Source organism: Cornus florida, unplaced genomic scaffold (assembly GCF_030987335.1).
Source record: "Cornus florida cultivar Cherokee Brave unplaced genomic scaffold, ASM3098733v1 CherokeeBrave_3.0.0_Hap2_Chr05, whole genome shotgun sequence".
Classification (NCBI taxonomy): Eukaryota; Viridiplantae; Streptophyta; class Magnoliopsida; order Cornales; family Cornaceae; genus Cornus; species Cornus florida.
The window spans coordinates 59,437,928-59,460,143 of NW_026775575.1; the positions used below are offsets into that span (position 1 = coordinate 59,437,928).

General features: G+C 39.0%; 1 protein-coding gene across 1 annotated transcript in view; it reads right to left on the reverse strand.

The window, feature by feature from the left end:
* Positions 1–4,680: 4,680 nt before the first annotated feature.
* The window catches only part of LOC132306576 (F-box protein At3g07870-like), a 28,007-nt gene continuing 10,471 nt past the window's right edge, over positions 4,681–22,216 (reverse strand). Inside the window, exons 3-8 of the mRNA XM_059804012.1 lie at positions 12,016–12,097; positions 11,643–11,698; positions 7,095–7,208; positions 6,958–7,017; positions 5,385–5,504; positions 4,681–5,284 (exon numbers count right to left, since the gene is read on the reverse strand). Of these exons, the coding sequence (XP_059659995.1) occupies positions 5,189–5,284; positions 5,385–5,504; positions 6,958–7,017; positions 7,095–7,208; positions 11,643–11,698; positions 12,016–12,097 (528 nt within the window). The 3' untranslated portion in view covers positions 4,681–5,188. The remainder of the gene's footprint in view (positions 5,285–5,384; positions 5,505–6,957; positions 7,018–7,094; positions 7,209–11,642; positions 11,699–12,015; positions 12,098–22,216) is intronic.

A 22,216-nucleotide genomic window follows, 5' to 3' on the forward strand; every position in this document is an offset into this window, starting at 1 on the left:
CTCGTTTCAACTCCGAATTGGTCCGTTCTTGAGTCTTAACTGACTGCGTTGAAATAAGATTTCCAATGCTACCAATTAGAGCTTTTGATTCCATTTGTATCTCAAGATATTCAAGTTTTAGTAAGGTAGTTTCTGTTTTTGGTTCGAACTGGGATAGGGTTTCCCTTCCTTCGATTTCAAAACTTGATATCTTTGTCATCCGGACTCCGAATAATGTGATTCTTGAGTCCATCTTTGTTAATTTTTCATTGTCTATCCAATGGTATACAGGGGTACTCATTTCAGTTTGGAAATGACCGTTTTGCCCTTGGGGCTTAATTGTTATCTTTTCGATCTCCTACTTCCGCACTTATCCCTTTGGGTTCCGTAACCTCATGGAAGGTCATCTTAGGGTCTTAGAGGTGTGTTATGCCTTGGGAGACCGTTGTCTTGTTTTTAACTTCTACATCTTGGATCTAGTTCGGGTTATCACAGGACACACTAGGTTGAAAAATCCAGGGTCGTCACACATATAATCAATTAAAATGTAAATTAAATAATTAAATAAATCATTTTTAAATTCTCAAAAAATTAGGGATATTGCATGCCCTTCAACACAAATGGCAAAACCGGGAGAGGTTCCTTAGCCCCAAAAACTCGACTCACAAAAAATTCTAAAAATGATCCCATAAATTCTAACATGCTTAAAATAATTAAAAATGTGTTTCTAAAACTCTCGGCTCAAGAAAATAACTTAAATGGCCCTAGAAGCCCGCATGGCACGTAAAATGAGGCACAAAAAATAAAAAATAAAGAGAAATAAAAAAATATACGGGACATTACACCACTGCCATTGGGGCCGTCGATGTAATCCAAACCTCTACGTCTACCTCTACCGCCACTGCTTCCCTCGTTGAAGCCACACCTATCACCCCCTCTTCCATCACCGTTGTGGGTAGTACCTTGGATTGGCAACTCGTTTGGGCCGGTGACGTCGACAGCTCTGATACGAGAGTCCCAACCATGGTTGACCAAACACTTTACCAACTCGCCTTGCATATGAATCTGAAAGCCCCCGGATCGGATCGAGGACTTGAGGAACAATAGATCACCGCTGCCAATGTCTAGTCTGAAGAACCCAAAGCCCCCCCTCTGTTGTGGTTTGTGGAGTCTAATCGCGTGTTGATTACGTAAAGGATTTTAGAGTTTCAAATTAGCTGATTTTGGTGTCTAGTTTTAGCTACTGGCATATTGGAATAGTTTCTGTGTAATGGAACGCGTTCTGCGTGTGGCGTTGCAAATTTTGATTTTGGCTACTAACAAATCGAAACAAGTTCTGAATTATAGAATAGGTTCCACTTAGAAAGTGAATTATTCTACGTAGGTGTATGACAACCGGAACATGTTTCATATAGTGTGGAACATGTTCCACTCAGTTAGGAAGTTGCGAAAAGTGTTTTCCTTATTGGTTTTGGACTATAAAAGGCAAGTTCTTGTAAGACAAGTTTGGTTATATTGTCTAGGACTATATATATACAACCATAATCAGATTTTAGGGTATTATGACTATGATGATCATTATTCTTAGGATATGAGAGGTAAGATTTGTGCCAACATAAGAGAGAGCAATTGAGATAAATTGAGAGAAAATTCTCCATTGTACTCTTTATCTTTTTCGTAGTAGAATTGTTCGGTGCGCTCCATGGATGCAGCCTTAATCTTTGGGTGACCATGTATATCTTGTGTACTTGTGTGTGATTATTTTTATTTTTCGTGTTTTCTTGTGTTTATTCCTCGAACAACATTGTTTTTTTTGTGTTTTTTCGCTAACAGCTAGTGTCAAAGCCTTTGGTATCAGAAGGTGTTTGATGAAATCCTAGAAGTATTTCATACCAGAAATTTCCGTTCGAGTAGGAGTAATGGCATCAGAAGATAAAACATCCATATCCATGATCGACAAGTTTGATGGCACAAATTTTGGATTCTAGAAGATGCAAATTGAGGATCTATTGTTTGAGAATAATCTGTATCAACCTTTGGGAGAGAAGCCAGAGGATACAAATGATATGGATTGGGAACTACTTGATAGGAAGACTCTTGGCACCGTCAGATTGACGTTGTCAAAGTTAAAAGCCTCAATATCAAGAATGAGAAGACAACGACTTCAAAGACGAGATTCGAGCACTGCTAATTCTAGGGCAATTACCCTAGAGTTGGAGTGGCACAGTTACAACGACCAGTAGCTCTGCAGGGAAGACCAAGTTGAAGTTTAATGAAGTTGTGAGCATGATTCTATAATACCCTTAATTTTTAGAGCATTTAATTTATTATTTTAACTGTATTTTAGTTATTTTAGTTGGTTAATTGTTCTTATTAAATGATTAAGTGGTTATTTGATTAATTTGGTTAATTAGATTATTTAAATAATTTAATGTGTTTTACTTGTCATTATTTGCTTATGTGAAATTTGCTTATTTAATTAATTATTTTATTTTATTTTAAGTAATCATGGTTTGGGCTAATTGAAGAAATTTTAGATAAGTTATTTAGAATTATGGTCCATGAAAAGGTATATATATTAATAAATATATAAATATATTTATATGTGTGTGTGTGTGTATATATATATATATATGTATGTATATATCATGTGGATATTGATTTGGTAAAATAATATGTATGGGGATATTAATATTACTATTATTATTTTAGTTAGTTTTAGGTTAGGATTTGTGGGTTGGTATATATATATATATATATATATATATATATATAGTGGTAGTTAGAAGAAGAGGTTTTTTACATATACGTGAGTTATAAAAGAGGCAAAGATCTAGAGAGAGAGAGGGGAGAAGAGGAAAAAGAAGGTGACTATATATATATGTGTGTGTGTGTGTGTGTGTGTGTGTGTGTGTGTTTCGCATTTTTTTCTATTTTTCTAGTTTTTTTTTTCTAATTTTTCAGATTATTTTATTTTTGTGCCTCGTTTTACATGTCATGCATCGGTTAGCGTACCACGAGGGTATCAATAGTTATTTTGAGTATTTATTTGAATTTAGGACTTTTAGAAATATATTTTGGATTATTTTTGCATTTTTTGAATTTTTGGTCTGTCCCGAATGGGTCCTATGCCTAGATTTACGTGTTTTGAATTTTTTTTTTAAACTTATTTAAATGTTTTATATATTATTTGAAATGTATTTATGTGGTTATGTGCTGAATGGTATCATTTTAACATATTTAGTGCATATTTTGGTCTAAAGAGCATTTTAGTCATTTGGTAATCTAAGGTGGATCCACCATTGACCAAGGCATTACACAGAGGACTGAGAGTCCATTTTCTGCATAAATTCTTCTCCTCCCAGCCACAGCCTTCTTCTCTCTAGAAAGCATGTTTAGTGCATTATTAGGCCCAGAGGGGCATTTTAGTCATTTGGTGGTCAAGGTGGATCCACCCTTGACCAAGCCACTTCATACGGTACCAAAGGAGTCCATATTCTCCAGATTTCTACTTCCTTCTAGCCGCAGCTCCTCCTCCTCCTCTCTTGAATTCTCTCTCTCTAGAACTCCATTTTCAAGCCCATTTTTCTTCCTTTTTTTCTTTAGTTTTTTATCTTGCCATTGAAAGCAAAATTGATGAGCTCATTGAGAGCTTCATTTTGATTGGAGCTGATTCTCAATTTGGCAACCTTGGATTTTCGAATTTGAGGGCTGTTTTGGGGGTTTTTTGCTTGATTTGATGTAAGGAATTTTCTAAACCTCAATTCCTTTGTTCTTCGTGAATTTTCTTCTTTAAATTTGCACTATAGCATGTTCAGATTTGAATTCCTCTTCCGGTTGTTAGGGTTTGAATGTAGTAACATGATGATTGTGTTCTAGGTGGTTAACGTGCAATTTACATGTTTAATTGAATAATAATTGTAAGAGGTGTGAATGTTTTGAATCAATACATGTTTTCTATGTTTAAGTTGCCATGGTTGTGATGCTGATTTTGTGCCAAAAAAAATGGTTATGTTTGCTATTTGAAAACTGCCATGTTAATTTACTTGCAAGGCATGAGTTACTTAATTGAATCATTGTAAAGAGGTATGAGTGTTTTGAATCAATACATGTTTTCTACGTTTAAGTTGCCATGGTTGTGATGCTGATTTTGTGCAAAAATGGTTCGGTTTGCTATTTGAAAACTGCCATGTTAATTTACTTCCAAGGCACGATTTATAGAAGTGGGTTTTGATTTAGAAAATTCTAACTGACATAATGGAGTAAATCACTTTTATTAGTGGAGGGGTTTTTTAATTGTAATGGGGATTTATGCATAAATTGAAAGTACAAGGGAGTTTTGTGATTTCCTCCCCCCACCATTTTTTTTTTTTTGACTTGTCTCCAATTTTGATTATCTAAAATATGAAATGTATACTAATTGACCCAAGTTTTTGAGTTTTATTTATTTTTCATTAATATATCCATGCTTACCACACAAAAAAAAAACTTGTATATATATATATATATATATATTGCAAACCATGTGAACAACTTTTATAATAATCTGTTGTAAAATATGAGTGGCCTACTTGGGCAAATTACACTAAATTTGACCTTAATCATGGGTTAAACAAAGCATTCAGGAAACAGACTATTCGGATCCCAAGAAAAATAATACTATTGAGATTAAAAAAAGAAAAACATAAAAAGGAAAATTAAAAAAAGAAAAACATAAAAAGGAAAATTAAACCTTAATCCTTTTACAAGACTGGTCGAAATAATATTGGATATAATTATGTAACAGCTCAACTATTTTCTATACAATTATTTTCCTATAAATTCTTCAACAGATCAAGTGTCCAAATAAATAAACTATAATTGAGTGTACGTTGTTGAGTTTATGTTCTTGATGAAATAAAAGTCTAGCAACAATCAGCACAGACTTAATAGTAACTTCAGGGCTCCCAATCAAAAACATTTACTATTAGTCTGTAAAAGGAGTTTATGTTCTTGATGAAATAAAAGTCTAGCAACAATAAGCGCAGACTTAATAGTAACTTCAGGGCTCCCAATCAAAAACATTTACTATTAGTCTGTAAAAGAGACTAATTTCATATGTTTTAGAGTTTATAGCATAAACGAGAAACTAAGTCACTTCAATACTGACCAGGTCTTGGAAAATGAATGGCCCATTACCTATTGCCTACAGAAGATAAGCATACTTCATCTATTTCACTTGATCACTGGCTGAATCAAAAACATCAACATCGAATTGCCCCTCTGGTCCTTCAATGTTTGTTATGCCTATTGTAGAGATATCCACCTGGAATAGAAATATCAAGCAATTTACGATAAGCATGCAATCAGTAAAGCAGCATGATGCAATCTAGGAATATTTTTAAAGCTTCAGAAGCAGGTCATACATCTAGTAGGTCTTTGGCAATCAAGTACTCCTTTATTGTTCTCGCGTTCTCTAATATCTTATCAGCAATTCCCTCTGGTGCAGGTCCACCATCTGCGGTGTTGTATTTAATTCCCAAATCCTGTATAAAAATGACAATAAGAAACAAAAAAAGTATTAGAAAAAGAATCAGAGATTAGCTATCTGAAAACTCTAATTGAAATTTTTTGCTATTTCACTGCTCAAACGGCAGATCAAACATCATTGTTTTCTCCTTAGAATAGACATTCTATCTTTCAACATCAAATGTGTGTCAAATATAGATAGATGAATAGACATCAAATAAATAATAGATATAAAAATACAATCCACAAATAAACAAAAAACATAATATAACCAACAATATGGCATTGTATCATATATGGATTTATGTTAGGTATATGAGTCATGTATTGGCAATTTCACTCAAAACCTAGGTTGCATTGTGTCAAAGAGTCATGACCTTAGATAACCTAGCTTTGATATTAGTGAGGCCCAGAGTGTTAGTTCAAACTTGTTTTTGAAAAATGACTTTTCAAAGTATTGAAATCTGAAGAGGAGGTTCTAAACTAAAGTCTTTATTGAAGAACAATGAGCATTGAGCAGGCAATTGACAAAAACACAAGTGCTTGGGCCACATTTTTTCTTGCCCCCCTATGAAGACCATTACTTTTCTCCGATCATAAAGCTCCCTGATCCCTTTATTTGTCTTTCATCCCCCCTGAATAAATGTTCTTTCTAATTCAAAAAAGGATAATAGGGGCGCAAGATCTTAAACTAAACGATTGTTTAGTTCTCTTGGGATGCGGTCCCCTTTTGATCGCTTTTCTATGCAATCTTACCTACCAAAAAAAAAAAAAAAAAAAAAAAAGGATCTTAAACTAAACTAAATGACTCCAGTGTAAAAGTATTTCATACCACATTAATCAAACATTTTGAAGTAACCATAAACATCCAAACAGAGGTTTTCAAGCAAAAAATTATTGGCAATGACATAACTCAGCAAACAAAGAATGTAAGTTGCATGCTGATGTTAAGAAGTCTACTTTAGGAAATAAAAATTAGTCCATTAACGTGTTATTTGACTTACAGATAACGTGTAAAACAAATTAAACAATAGATGCCTTGTATAAAATATAAGGACCAGAAAAAAATTATTGGCAATGACATAACTCAGCAAACAAAGAATGTAAGCTGGATGTTAACAAGTCTACTTTAGGAAATAAAAATTAGTCCATTAACATGTTATTTGACTTACAGATAACGTGTAAAATAAATTAAACAATAGATGCCTTGCATAAAATATAAGGACCAGAAAATTAAATAAAAGACATTGTTCTCCCAGCTGTGAAACGTGACAAACATGGAGCAATTGTTTTCAATTACTGCACCCTTCAAGATTTTGAATAGACAATCTTTGCATCCCCTAATCCAGAACATAATGTGACAGAATGTGCTAAATGCGAGATGCATTCCACCACTATCTACCACCAATGATAGATCACCAGTTTCGCCATATAAAAATTAATGAATGAAGCAAATTTGGCTAGTAGTACCTTGGGACCACCTGGGTTATGAGTTGCTGTCAAAATGAAAGCTTTTATTGGCTTAGATCCCTGCATTGAAATTTACAGAAGTTCATAGGTTGTGACTTACTTTTTAAAGTTGCAAGATTCAAATCCAATAATCTTACATTTGAACCAATTCTTTCACGTATAACAGTTGATGCAGCAGGAGTGGAGAGCAACCCATTATGACCAACCCAAACATGTCTCACTCCATTAGCAGCTGCCATCTTAATTATAATCTACCATTTTTTTCAAAACAGAATAAGTAGATCATATGACAAGGTCAGGTCAATAACCAAAGGCAACCATTATTCAAGGAAACAAGGTCTATTAAAATGTAAGTGAAGGGCGTGATCAAGATAAACATTGTTTTGAAGTTATACTGTAATTAACACCATAAGCAATGGAGAAAAAGATTGTACATGTATATATATATATATACACACACATATATATTTATATTAGTGTAAGAGGGACCTTTATTCTAAGAGAGTGGAGTTGCAGTTGTAAGAAATACTTTCTCCAACCTTCTTTGACAATCTCAGACATGGTAATATCAGTTTTCTCTCTCTCTCTCTAACTAAAAACACTCCTGACTTTATTATATTGCTTCAGCAGAGAAACGATAAGAGAAAAGAGGAGAGGGGTTCAACGAACCAGAAAAGCGTTCAAAAGAGGAACGCGTCCCTAATACAAAAAACGAAAGCTGAATCTAAGGACCAATAGAGTCCAAAAGATCAACTAAGTCATCAGTCGAGGAGCAAGCGTTACCTTTCACATAACAGAAAATAGAACGAAGAATATGAATTTTTAAGGTCGCCAAAAACGATTCCTTTCCTTTGAAATTTATGTTATTCCTCTCTCTTCAAATACACCACCAAACACAGTGTGGAGCTATCCTCCAATATTCACGAGCGTGACTTTTCATTGAGCATCTTCTCCACGCGTTAATCAGTCCTCCATAGGACTGAGGCATTACTCAATGTACGCCAAAAATGCCGAAGATGAGGTTCCAACTATCATACGCCACAGGACAGTGCATAAGAATGTGATCCACAGACTTGCCATCTGTTTTACATAGACAGCACCAATTGACAATAGTGTTGCCCCTCTTTCTCAAATTGTCCAACGTCAAAATCTTGCCCCAGACGTCAGTCCAAACAAAGAATGCGACTCTAAGTAGAGCCTCAGAATGCTATATAGTCTTCTATGGGAAACCATGACCAACGAAATTGGACAGACACAAGAACATGGACTGAACACCAAATCTACCATGGGTGGAAGGGACCCACAAAATGTCATCACTACCTCTGCCAACATCCTTCTACTACCGATACAAAAAATCCAAAAAAACACATATCTCGTCCATCTCCCAATCCTGAAAAGAACGCCTAAAACGCACATTCCACGTAACCCAACTGCTATCAAGCCAATAACAATCAGCTACGCAAGCGTGCCTATTTTCGGCAATACTATAAAGTCTAGGAAAAGAATAAGACAACAACTGATCTCCACACCATAAATCCTCCCAAAAGCAGACACGCCTGGCGTCACAAACCTTGAATCTGATGTGTGAGGAAAAGACATCCCAGCCTTCCGAATGAATTTCCACACGTCGACGCCTCCCGCAACAGAGACTGGACTGGAGGACCAGCCACCACTCTCCTCTCCAAAACGACACAAGACAATCCTTCTCCACTGGCGATATCGTTCCCTACCAAATCTCCATAACCACTTTCCCAATAAAGCTCTATTAAAAGGAACCAACTTAAGGATGCCTAAACCGCCTAACTTCAAGGGTTTGCAAACTTGCTCCCAGTTAACAAGATGATACTTAAACTCCTCTCCCCTTCCACCCCATAGAAAGTCCCTTTGAATTTTTCAATCCTTTTAGCGACAGAGCATGGGATTTGAAATAAAGATAAAAATAAAAAGTAAGTGGGAAGGGACGAGAGAGTACTCTCATGGGATTTGAAACAAAGATAAAAAGTAAGTGGGAAGGGATGAGAGAGTGCTCTTAATGAGAGTGACCTTCCCCCCCCCCCCCCCCCCCCCCCCCCCCTCAACAGATATTGTTTCTTCCATCCTGCCAACCTCTTCTCATACCTATTGATCACTGAATCCCAACTCTTCACCCTCCTAGAGAAAACCCCTAAAGGCAATCCCAAATAAGGAAGAGGAAAAGCACCCACCCCACACCCAAGAACTGCAGCTAAGGAGGAAATATCTAGAACATCCCCCACTAGGACAAGCACACTCTTTCCAACATTGATTTTTAGCCCCGAAACCGCTTGGAAACAAACAAGAATGCACCTCAAATATCTGAGTTAGGAGACATCGGCATCAAAAAAAAAACCAAGGTATCATCTGCAAACAACAAATGGGACATTTCCATCTGATGAGCTACATCCCTGCTGACTCTGAACCCCTGATATAACCCAAATCCTTTGCTCTCCTCATTAATCTGCTCAAACCCTCCATAACTATAAGGAATAGAGAAGACGACAAGGGGTCTCCTTGTCTTAAACCTTGAGAGCTCGCAAAGAAACCAGCAAGACCAGCCACCACTCTCCTCCCCAAAACGACACAAGACAATCCTTCTCCACTGGCGATATCGTTCCCTACCAAATCTTCATGACCACTTTCCCAATAAAGCTCTATTAAAAGGAACCAACTTTCGGATGCCTAAACCGCCTAACTTCAAGGGTTTGCAAACTTGCTCCCAGTTAACAAGATGATACTTAAACTCCTCTCCCCTTCCACCCTATAGAAAATCCCTTTGAATTTTTCAATCCTGTCAGTGACAGAGTATGGGATTTGAAACAAAGATAAAAAGTAAGTGGGAAAGGACGAGAGAATACTCTCATGGGATTTGAAAGAAAGATAAAAAGTAAGTGGGAAGGGACGACAGAGTACTCTTAATGAGAGTGACCTTCCCCCACTTTGACAGATATTGTTTCTTCCATCCTACCAACATCTTCTCATACCTATTGATCACTGGATCCTAGCTCTCCACCCTCCTAGAGGAAACCCTTAAAGGCAATCCCAAATAAGGAAGAGGAAAAGCACCCACCCACAAGAACTGCAGCTAAGGAGGAAATATCTGGAACATCCCCCACTGGGACAAGCACACTCTTTCCAACATTGATCTTTAGCCCAGAAACCGCTTGGAAACAAACAAGAATGCACCTCAAATATCTAAGTTGGGAGACATCGGCATTAAAAAAAACCCAAGGTATCATCTGCAAACAACAAATGGGAGATTTCCATCTGATGAGCTACATCCTTGCCTACTCTGAACCCCCTGATATAACCCAAATCCTTTGCTCTCCTCATTAATCTGCTCAAACCCTCCATAACTATAAGGAATAGAAAACACGATAAGGGCTTTCTCAATGTCAAGTTTGCATAAGACGTCAGGGACCCCACTCTTTAACCTGGAATCTACACATTCCCCTCCTATAAGAACAGAATCCAAGATTTGCCGTCCTCCAACAAAAGCATTCTGGGACTCCGAAATAATTCCATCCAATACATTACTTTTCCTAAGAACAAGAACCTTACCAATGAGCTTGTACATGCATCCCACTGAGCTAATTGGCCGTAAGTTAAAGACTAAACTCATTGCATTCAAGATCGACTTCTCTCTCTAGTCATCAGCCAAAGTCTTCTAACAAAGATTATAAGAGAAATGGGTCTTCCTATAATTTCCTACCCTACCCACATGGTAGGAGATGATAGAGAATGTAGAAAATGCAGCCAATAATATACATCAATAATACGTTCAAATGTTTAAAGTGAGGAAACCACAAGGTTGAAACCCAGTTCAACTGAGTCAATGGTTGAGGTTGAACCAGCAAGTTCGGTCTCTGTCCTGAAGAAGATGTTGCTTTGTGTCTCATGATGCTGTCAAGAGATACTTGGAGTACTTCATATGAATTAGACGGGTTCAAACTGAGTCAGACTCGGGGAAAGTACCAATGTGAGAAGTGCAACAAAGTGTTTAGATCATTTCAATTTTCAAGCATTGGGTGGTCACAGAACTAGTCATAAGATCTTGAACAGCTTTCAAGACCATGAAGATGAGTTGAAACAACCAGAAATGATAATGCCTATAATGCTGATCATAGTTCTAAAGTGTTTGGGACAGGTTAAGCACTTGGTAGGTGCCCAACTTATGATACCCATTGATTTCAGAATCTTATAATTTCATGCGATGTGATGTTAGTATGTACTCCCTCCCTCCGTCCTATACTAATAGTCCAGCTTTCCATTTTGAAATGTCCCATAATAATTGTCCTATTTCAAAAATCTTTCACTCTATTTGTAACGTTTCTAATTTACCCTTTTTTGCATTGAAAGGATAAAAGTAAAAATAAAATTATTGTGGGCACCCCCGAGTCAAAATAGAAGGTAAACATGGAATTCCATTCATGCCAATGCAATAAAGTAATATTAAAAATCATTCTTTTATAAAGTGGAAATTTAAAAAATAGACATGTAAAGTTGGACAGAGGGAGTATCACATTAGGAGTGATTCATAAGAGCATAAAAAATCATATTTGTAATTCAGGAAAGCATATAACAAGACATAACTATAATACTCCCAATTAAGAGGGAGGGGGGGGGGGGGGGGGGGGGGGGGGGGGGGGGAGGAGTACTATATAAGGTACCTGGATGGCATCTTTTGAGAACTTGTGACCGTCACTAGAAACAACTAGTGTGGCACCTGCATTAATGAAAAGGCAGTTATCCAATGAGAAGCAATGATAACACATGATACACATTGTTTAAGGAATTATAGTTTTAAAGCAACTTGAATAACCTTTTCTTTTTTATTATTATTATTTTTATATAAGTAGGAACTTGTATAATTTTTTACTTTGAATCATATACTTTAACTACACTTTGAACTCATTCATTGCATACCATGTAAAACTAGTGTCTTTTCAAACATACAGGAAAGCCACATAATGACAAAAAAATATATATATATATATGATAATAATAAAAAAAGAAAGAAAAGCAAAGAAACATTATTCCTACCTCTGACAAAGTCGACTGAGAGAGCATTGAAAGTTGACTGAATAAAGTTATGCCAATAATTAGTTTGCCCGAATGCTTTCACCTGAAAATTCAGCCAACATCTTTATTTATTAGACTAAAGATTCCATTGGTAATAAAAATTGGCTAGAAAAATGTTCCTCCAACATAGGTAATCTAATGATCTCCTCTCAATGTTTAACAAAATAAAAATTGGAAGAAATATTTTCCAAAAAAATATCCATAAGACGACATCATGTATTTTTTTAATTTTTTTATAAGTAAACATATATTAACAAACCGGAAAGCAATAACACACCTCCAGAGCACAGACCTTTCACATCTAAATCTCCACAACCATTTTTCAAACAAAGCTTTATTAAACATTTCCAACCTGCGAATTCCCAAACCTCCTCTTTTAATAGGGGTGCAAACTTTCTCCCATTTCATAAGATGGTACTTGAACTCCTCCCCTAAACCCTCCCACAGAAAGTTCCCCTAAATCTTGTTAAGTTTACTGATCACTGTTCTAGGAATCAGAAACAGAGACATAAAATATGTAGGAAGATTAGAGAGGGTGATTTTGAACAATGTGAGTTTACCCCCTTTCGACAAGTATTGCTTCTTCCCCCCGAATAACCTCTTTTGGAAGCGTTCCACCTATCCCAAATAGAAATTCTCGTCGTAGAAGAACCCAAGGGCAGCCCCAATGGTATCATATATGAAACCATAATAATATTACAAACATATTTTGTACATTATGGCTTGCAATTACATGCTATCAGATTATTGGTTTCCTTCAAAGTATTCAGGAGTACAGCAAAGACCACATTTTGAAAATAAACTTATGGTCTGGATTATAGATACTACAACAAAATAATGAATCAATGTTTTATTCCATATAACTATGATGACAGTTGTAGGTGTTGAATATATCTCACTTCACATGGCCCACATTTCTTGGTTAAACGATCAACAGACTATGCCACATCATCAATAATGGCTCACAAAGCTTGGTCAAATGGTCAACAAGCGACGCCACATCAGAAACGAGGGCCCACAAGTCAAACGGTCTAAATTACGTGTCACTTACCACATCAGTATACCTCGAACAGAAGATCGAAGACTTGAAGACCTGAGTTGGGAGCAAGACTCAGGATTGCTTGGGATCCGAGGAGGTTCTTGTTTTGGTGGATGAAATTTAGGGCTCGTCAAGTCGACCCTCGACCTAACTCGTAGAGAGATACCATTTTGACTCCCGTACATTTTTTACCCATTTTAATTAACATTATTTTATAATGCTAATGGGCCCACATGTGATGTCATGTGACATCACCCAACCACTCACTTGGCCTATGTAAGGAGGTGATCCAAGGCAAGTAGAAGGTAGAGCAAGAAGGGAGGAGGAGATAACCTCTCATGCTTTCTCCTTACACCTTCATTAAGGGAGTCAATGGTGTACTATTACACTGCCATCTTCACCCTCTCTCTCGAGTTTGCCTGTGCTTCCACCTCTATCAGTCATACACAAATCTAAGTGATTCGGACAATATAATAGAATCCAAAGGTGGACTGAGAGAGGAGGAAGCACAGGCAAACACGAGAGAGAGGGTGAAGATGGCAGTGTAATAGTACACAATTGACTCTCTTGATGAAGGTGTAAGGAGAAAGCATAAGAGGTTATCTCCTCCTCCCTTCTTGCTCTACCTCCTACTTGGCCTTGGATCACCTCCTTACATAGGCCAAGTGAGAGGTTGGGTTATGTCACATGACATCACATGTGGGCCCATTAGCATTATAAAATAATGTTAATTAAAATGGGTCAAAAATGTATGGGAGTCAAAATGGTATCTCTCTACGAGTTAGGTCGACTCGACTCGCCCTGAACTTCATCCACCAAACCAAGAACCTCCTCGGATCCCAAGTAATCCTGAGACCTGCTCCCAACTCAGGTCTTTAAGTCTTCGATCTTCTGTTCGAGGTATACTGACGTGGTAAATGTCACGTAACTTAGACCGTTTGACTTGTAGACCATCGTTTCTGATGTGGCATCGCTTGTTGACCAAGATTTGTGGGCTATTGTTGATGATGTGGCATAGTCCGTTGATCATTTGACTAAGAAATGTGGGCATGTGAAATGAGATATATTCAACACCTACATTTAGTCCTCTTGTGCAAGTGAGCTTTGTAGAATTCGTAGAACGTTAGCCGTGCATAAATGACTCAAAAGTGGTGCTGATGCAAGGTTTTGCTTGACTTGGTGCGATACCGGGGTTTGGTTACTTGGAGTGATAACAGGGTTTGGTGACCTAGTGCGATACCATGGCTTGATGATCTGGAGTGATACCAGGGTTGGGTGACCTGGTGCGGTACCGTGGTTTGGTGACCTGGAGCGATGCCAGGGGTTACTAGCGAGTGCGAGAGTTCAAGTGTCAAAGAGTGTGCAAGCCAAGTAGATGACGCGAAACACTACGAAACAAATGAGAAGCACGAGTTAATCCATGCTAGCACAATCGAGTGCGAATGAGTACTGGCACGATTGAGGGCGATACATTAATGGCACGAGCGAGTGCAAATGAGTACTGGCAAGAGCGAGTGTAAGTGAGTACTGGCATGATCGCGTGCGATAGAGTACTAGCACGAGAGAGTGTAAGTGAGTGTGTAAGCCAAGTAGATGGCATGAAACACTACGAAATAAATGAGAAAGCACGAGTTAGTCCATGCTAGCACGATCGAGTGTGAATGAGTACTGGCACGATTGAGTGCGATACATTAATGGCACAAGCGAGTGTAAATGAGTACTAGTAAGAGCGAGTGTAAGTGAGTACTGGCACGATCACATGCGATAGAGTACTAGCACAAGCGAGTGTAAGTGAGTGTGTAAGCCAAGTAGATGGTGTGAAACACTACGAAACAAATGAAAAGCACGAGTCGGTCCATGCTAGCACGATCGAGTGTGAATGAGTACTGGCATGATTAAGTGCAATACATTAATAGCACGAGCGAGTGCAAATGAGTACTGGCAAGAGCGAGTGTAAGTGAGTACTGGCACGAGCGTGTGGGGTAGAGTACTAGCACGAGTGAGTGTAAGTAAGTGTATAAGCCATGTAGATGGCGTGAAACACTACGAAACAAATGAGAAGCATGAGTTAGTCCATGCTAGCACGATCGAGTGTGAATGAGTACTGGCACAATTGAGTGCGATATATTTATGGTACGAGTGAGTGCAAATGAGTACTAGCAAGAGCGAGTGTAAGTGACTACTGGCACAATCATATGCGATAGAGTACTAGCACAAGTGAGTGTAAGTGAGTGTATAAGCTAAGTAGATGGCGTGAAACACTACGAAACAAATGAGAAGCACGAGTTAGCCCATGCTAGCACTATCGAGTGCGAAAAAGTACTGGCATGACTGAGTGCGATATAGTAATGGCACGAGCGAGTGCAAGTGAGTACTGGCAAGAGGAACTGCGAGCAAGTGTGCAAGCCAAGTGGCCAACTTGAAACATGACAACACAAGTGTGGTATGTGTAGTCTCAATGCTTTATATAGTCCCCCTGTATAGGTGGACTTTGTAGAAGGTAAAAGGCTAGTTGTGTATAAATGATGCGTCGGCCTGGTGACCTAGGTTGGAATGTTTTATTTTTCAAAGTTTCTAAGTGTTGTAACTCGAGAAACGTTTGAAATGAAAACATTTAATGAGAATCCAGTCTTTCTAAGTGTGAGAAATCAAGAAAGGTTTGAAAGGTCGGGCTTGTGGTCATTGGTTAGAATGCTTTATCTGTCCAAGTTTCTAAGTGTTTCAACTCGAAAAACGTTTGAAACGAGAGCATTCAATTAGACTCTAAACTTTTTAAAAGTGTGAACTCGAGAAAGATTTGAGGGTCAACCTTGTAGCCTTGGTTTTAGTACTTGAGGACTAATTGTTCAAGGTTTTAGCACTCGAGGATGCATCGCATCGCTTAGGTTTTAATACTTGAGGACAGATTGCTCAAGGTTTTTGTACTCGATAATGGATCGTATCACCTGAGGTTTTAGTACTTAAGGACGGACAACCAAGGTTTTTGTAATCGAGGATGGATCACATCGGTTGAGATTTTAGTACTTGAGAACGGATCGCTCAAGGTTTTGGTACTCAAGGATGGATCACATCGCTCGAGTTTTTAGCACTTGAGGATGGATCGTTTTGGTAATCGGGGATGGATCAAATCGCTTAAGGTTTTAGTACTTGAGAACGGATCGCTTAAGGTTTTGGTACTCGAGGATGGATCTCATCGCTTGAGGTTTTAGTACACTACAAGAAAAATGCTCTTTTACGACTTTTAATTAACGACATGCATAAAAAGCAAGCCTTGCTAAGTACTATTTAAGGCTTTATGTTTTGGGCAAGTCGTTAAATGTTATATTCACGGCTTATACTTAATTGCCCATTTAATTTTCTTTTAAAGGCCTATCTTTTTTATTATAACGACATGTTTGTTACATCGTCGATATTTGGCCCAAAATTACTTCAAATTAACACCATTCCCTCGGTATTTACTTAAGGGGAAAAAATTCCCTCCCTATAAGCCCACTAAAACAAAATGATAGGCTTGTTAGCGCTTGAGTTATCAGTTATCTCCCCATTGTAAACCCTAAATTTCAGCCGCTCATGGTTGATCCCTTCCAAACAATAGAACCAGAATCCTTCCTATGACCCAAGAATCCTTCTCCGTTCCAAGGGTAAACTCTGTTGATCTAGATGCAAGGAGTAAGCTTGGCTATGGCTTCCATTCCTATTGTTTTCACCGAGGTAGGGAAATCAGATAGAGAGGGGAGGGCGGAGTATCCCTTGGCACGGCCTGCAAAATGGAATGAATGAATTCTAACTTCCTTAGCTCTCTCACGCTCGGGTAATAGGAAAAGGCTGGATCAAAAATGTTTTCGAAAGGCGCAATAAAAAGCTAGACCTTGGAAAACAAATGCTCAAAGATAATTATATTGAGTCAATACACTGAGAAAAGAGGCGATTTTAGTGAATTACCAAGCATCTGGCAAGTAAGAAAGTGAAGTGAGGACCAAACCTAAGCAAGTTAAAGTATATTATTCTCCAACAAGAGCTGTTACACTGCGGAATAGAAAATGGATATTCCAAAAGCAGGGGAGAGACCAGCATCAGCAAGGCAAGAGTTCAATTCCTCCAATAAGGCCAAGATCTTTCCCACCCATTTTTCTTGACCGAGGATCATTCTGACCCCTTTTAATTCTATTTCTTTTGTTAGAGCGAGGCTAAGACCCCGAGGTTCCACGACCCGAAGACAGAATTGGACTCAATTTCATCCCTAATTATGAGTTTTATTTGACTTTCTACTTTCTTTAAGTTTTGATGCTGTGAGACAGATTAATATTTTGTTGCTGAACCTTTTTTTTCCTTCGGAAATTAATGTTGCTGAAGTTACTTCAATAATGTTGTAGATAATGATAATTCATGGTTGCCTCTCCCTTTTTTTTTTGATAAGTAATAATTGAATTAAAAAGGCGTTCAAGAGAGAAACGCATCCCTTATACAAAAGTGGAACCGGGGTTTAAGGCCCCAAAGAATCCCAAAAAATGATTAAATCATCAGGAGAGGAACAGGACTTCCTCTTCACGTAACTGAAAAGAGAGCGAATGATGTGAAGTTTCAGAATCGCCGTGGACGACTCTTTCCCTTCGAACATTCTACTGTTCCTCTCCTTCCATTTGCACCACTAGATACAATGTGGTACAACTCTACAATAATCGCGAACAACACTTCTCACACGACATCCTCTCCAAACACGAATCAAATCCTTAGGATAACGAGGCATAACCCAACGCATACCAAACCGACAAAAGATAAGATTCTAACAATCGCTTGCCACAGGACAATGCATGAGAATATGAGCAACTGACTCACCATCTTATTTGCATAGGCAACACCAGTTAACAAAACAGTTGCCCCTTTTCCTTAGATTATCAATCGTCAGGATCTTACCCCATATAGTGGTCCAAACAAAGAATGCCAACCTAGTTGGAGCCATAGAACGCTAGATAGTCTTCCACGGAAAATCAACGATATCAAAATCAGAAAGACATAAGAATAAGGATCGAACTTCGAAGCGACAATGGGAAGAAGGAATCCATGTCATGTCGTCACAACCTCTGCCAACTGCCTCCTGTCAATACAACAAATTCAGAAAAACACATACCTCGTCCACCTCCCAATTCTGAAAAGAACGTCGAAAGTGCATGTCTCACGTAATCCCACTACTATCAAGCCAATAACAGTCAGCTACGTAGGCATGTCTATCAACTGCAATACTGTATAATCTCGGAAATAAACTAGATAAAGGCCAGTCTCCACACCAAAGATCCTCCCAAAAGCGAACACATTTACCATCACGAACTTTGAATTTGATATGAGTAAAAAAAGCATCCCATCCCTTCCGAATGGATTTCCACACCCCTATTCCTTCCACGAGAGAAACCGGACGAGTAGACCAACCACCACTCTCTTCCCCGTACTGGCATGAAACAAACCTTTGCTAAGGGCGATGTCTTTCCCTTTCGTACCTCCACAACCATTTTCCCGAAAGAGCTTGGTTAAAGGGAACCAGTCTCCTGATACCAAGACCACCAAACTTCATTGGCTTGCAGACTTGTTCCCAATTGACAAGGTGATACTTAAACTCTTCTCCTCTTCCATCCCAAAGGAAATCCCTTTGAATTTTTTCAATCCTAGCAGCAACAGAGCATAGAATTTGGAACATAGATAAAAAATATGTGGGAAGACTCGATAAAGTGCTCTTTATAAGCGTCTCCCCCCCGCCCCCCCCCCCCCCCCCCCCCCTCTCCCTCTAGACAAGTATTGCTATTTTCATCCTATCAATCTCTTCGTATACCTATCAATCACAGGGTCCCAACTCCCCATTGTTCTATAGGAAACCCCTAAAGGCAAACCCAAATACGGAATTGGAAAATAACTTACCCTACACTCAAGGACTGCCGCTAAAGATAAGATATCCTGAACATCCCCAACCGGAACAAGTACACTTTTAGCCACATTAACCTTCAGACCGGAGACGGCCTGAAAACAGACCAAGATGCACCTCAAATATCTAAGCTGAGACACATCAACATCACAGAAAACCAGGGTGTCGTCCGCAAAAAGTAAATGAGAGACCTCCATCTGACGGACAGGATCTCTTCCCACCATAAAGCCCTTAATAAGATCAAGATCCTCTGCCCTTCGCATAAGTCTGCTTCATCCCTCCATAACAATAAGAAAAAGGAAAGACGACAGGGGATCTCTTTGTCTTAAACCCCGAGTACACCCAAAGAAGCCAGCAGGAGACCCGTTCACAAGAACAGTGAACTTGACAAACGAGAGACATGTCTCAATCCATTTCCTCCATTTACTTCCAAACCCCATTCTCTGTAGCAAATAAAGCAGGAAATTCCAATTCACATGATTATATGTTTTCTCAATGTCAAGTTTGCATAAGATTCTAGGAACACCACTTCTCAATCTAGAGTCCACACATTCGCCTACAACAAGAATTGAATCAAGAATTTGCCGTCCTTTGACAAAATCATTTTGGGAATCCGATATAATCCCATCCATCACTTCCCTCATCTTAAGAGCAAGAACCTTAGCCATAAGCTTGTAGATACAACCCACTAAGCTGATAGGTCTGGAGTCTTTAATGTCAGAAACACCTACCTTCTTAGGGATAAGGGCAATGAATGATGCATTTAGCGACTTCTCAAAGGCATCAGTAGAATAAAACTCCTGAAAAGTGCCTATCACCTCGTTTCTCACAACCGCCCAACTTTCCATTAGAAACCGCATAGTGAACCCATCAAGTACCGGAGCTTTGTCCTTGTCCCCATTACAACTTGATAACGCCTTTAGAACTTCTTCTTCAGTAAAGGGAATCTCAAGCCCCCCCCCCCCCCCCCCCCCCCCCCCCCTATCGATCTCAAAAATAGCCTCAAAATGTAAACCATCAAGTTTAGGTCTCCAAGCTAGCGGCTCAGTATAAAGCTTTTGATAAAAAAGAAGCAATCCCATTTTGCACATCTTCCTCCCTCCAAATCTCTACACCTTCCACCCGAATACATCCTATAGGATTACTTCTTCTATAAGCATTAGCGAGTCTGTGAAAAAAATTTGTATTACGATTTCCCTCTTTTAACCAAAGAGCCCGGGATTTTTGTCGCCATGATATCTCCTCCATATTAGCAATCTCAGCAAGAGCTGCCTGACAAGAAGCTCTTCTAGAACGCAGTAACTCCACATCCCCACCCGCCTCTTCAAGGCGATCAATCTCATAAAAATCAGCAAGGACTCTATTCTTCCTCCATTCAAGATTCCCAAAAACATCAATATTCCATTTCTTAAGTTCGAATTTGAGAGCCTTTAACTTCGTAGTTAACATGAAGCTAGACGAACCTGTACCAACAACTCCATCCCACCAAGACTGAATTTTCCCTTGGAAGTCCTCCGCTCTTAGCCACATATTCTCAAATCGAAACGGAGACCTTCAAGAATACAAACCTCCATAATCTAAAACCAAAGGAATATGACTAGATGTGACCCGTGCTAAAACTTCTTGAACGGCATCCAGGAATTTCTCTTCCAACTCCTCATAAATCAAGAAACGATCCAGCCTTGAAAAAGTGACTGGGTCCTACCATTTGACCATGTATAGGTTGCGCCTTCCATTGGTATCAATGAAATCAGAAAACTGATCCATTTCAAAAGACCACCTTCCTCCTGTGGACCTCTCTAATAGGAATCTAACAGAATTGAAATCCCCACCCAAACACCAAGGAAGAGACCACATTTCTTAAGCATGGTTTAGCTCCTCCCAGAAAAAAGGCCGATCAATATCAACAACCGGTCCATAGACCCCAGTGAAAACCCATCTGAAATTGTCCTCTTCCAATTTGAACTTGCAAGGCATAGAGAATCTCCCCACCCACACATCCATTCGAGACAACCATCTACAATCCCACATAACTAAGATACCGCCCGAAATACCAATAGCATTCAAGGCTTCCCATTCCACAAACCTTCCTCCCCACAAACTCCTAACCACCCCATCAGAAATGGATGCCAACTTGGTTTCTTGCAAACAAACAACCTAGGCCCCACTTCCTTAACGCTACCTTTACCACCCTCCTTTTATTTGGGTCGTTGAGACCATGAACATTCCAAGTTACAGTTCGTAGCTTCATTAAAAACCAAATAAGATGATCTCCCCTCCTCCCTTCCTCAAGCTACCTCTCTTCCTTCCACTATTGCTTGAAGAATGGATAGTGTCAGGTCACTGTTCCCCTCTGAAGAAACACCCAACAACTCACTAGTAGATCCTATATTTTCAACCACCCAGTCCTTACCCAAGTCAACATCTGTTCCTGAACAACCAGGTCTCTCAACTGCCAATGGTTCCTCCTCTATCACTTCAAAAAAATCATTCTCCAGCCAAGGAACAAACTCATTAGAGCAAACTTGTTGGATGGAAACCAGATCAGTTGCCTCCTCCTCTTCACAATCTCTTCCTAATTCGAATGACTCTATCAATGAGTCAGAATCTGTAGTGTAGTCTCCCATTCCACTACTCACGAAACTGACCAATTTATTCTCTTCAGCCCCTACAGATGACATGCAGTTAAGGCCTTTCAAGGCTACATAAAGGAAGAGTTCTTTGAGCAGAGCCACAGCTGACTCATTAGAGAACTGAAAGTGAAGGTCTCTCCTTACACAGAACAAAACCCCATTTGATAAGTCCTGAACTGCACAATCATGTGGGTCAGCTTGCCCTGAAGTGACATACCATCTAGTAGCCTTCCTCTCTGTAACCAGACCATCTGCAGGGGCTGAAGGCACAACTGACATAACACTGCTCTTCTCCATTGTCATCTCAACATCGCCTCTCACCGCCCCACAAAAAGGTGAGGACGAAGAAGAAGAAGGAGCTGTAAGGGAACTCTGGGGATGAATAACAGAGGACATACCTGGGTCAGTGTTGGTCCATTTCTGTTTATCTTTTCTCGACCATCTATAAACATGGCTATGTCTGTGAGAATCCCAAGATGAGAGTCTAGAGCTGCTTCCCTTTATCCGAGTTGTGACGGGTAGGGACTTATTTGAAACATCAGCACAACACTGTAGATGACGAAAGGCCTTCTTGTCTAT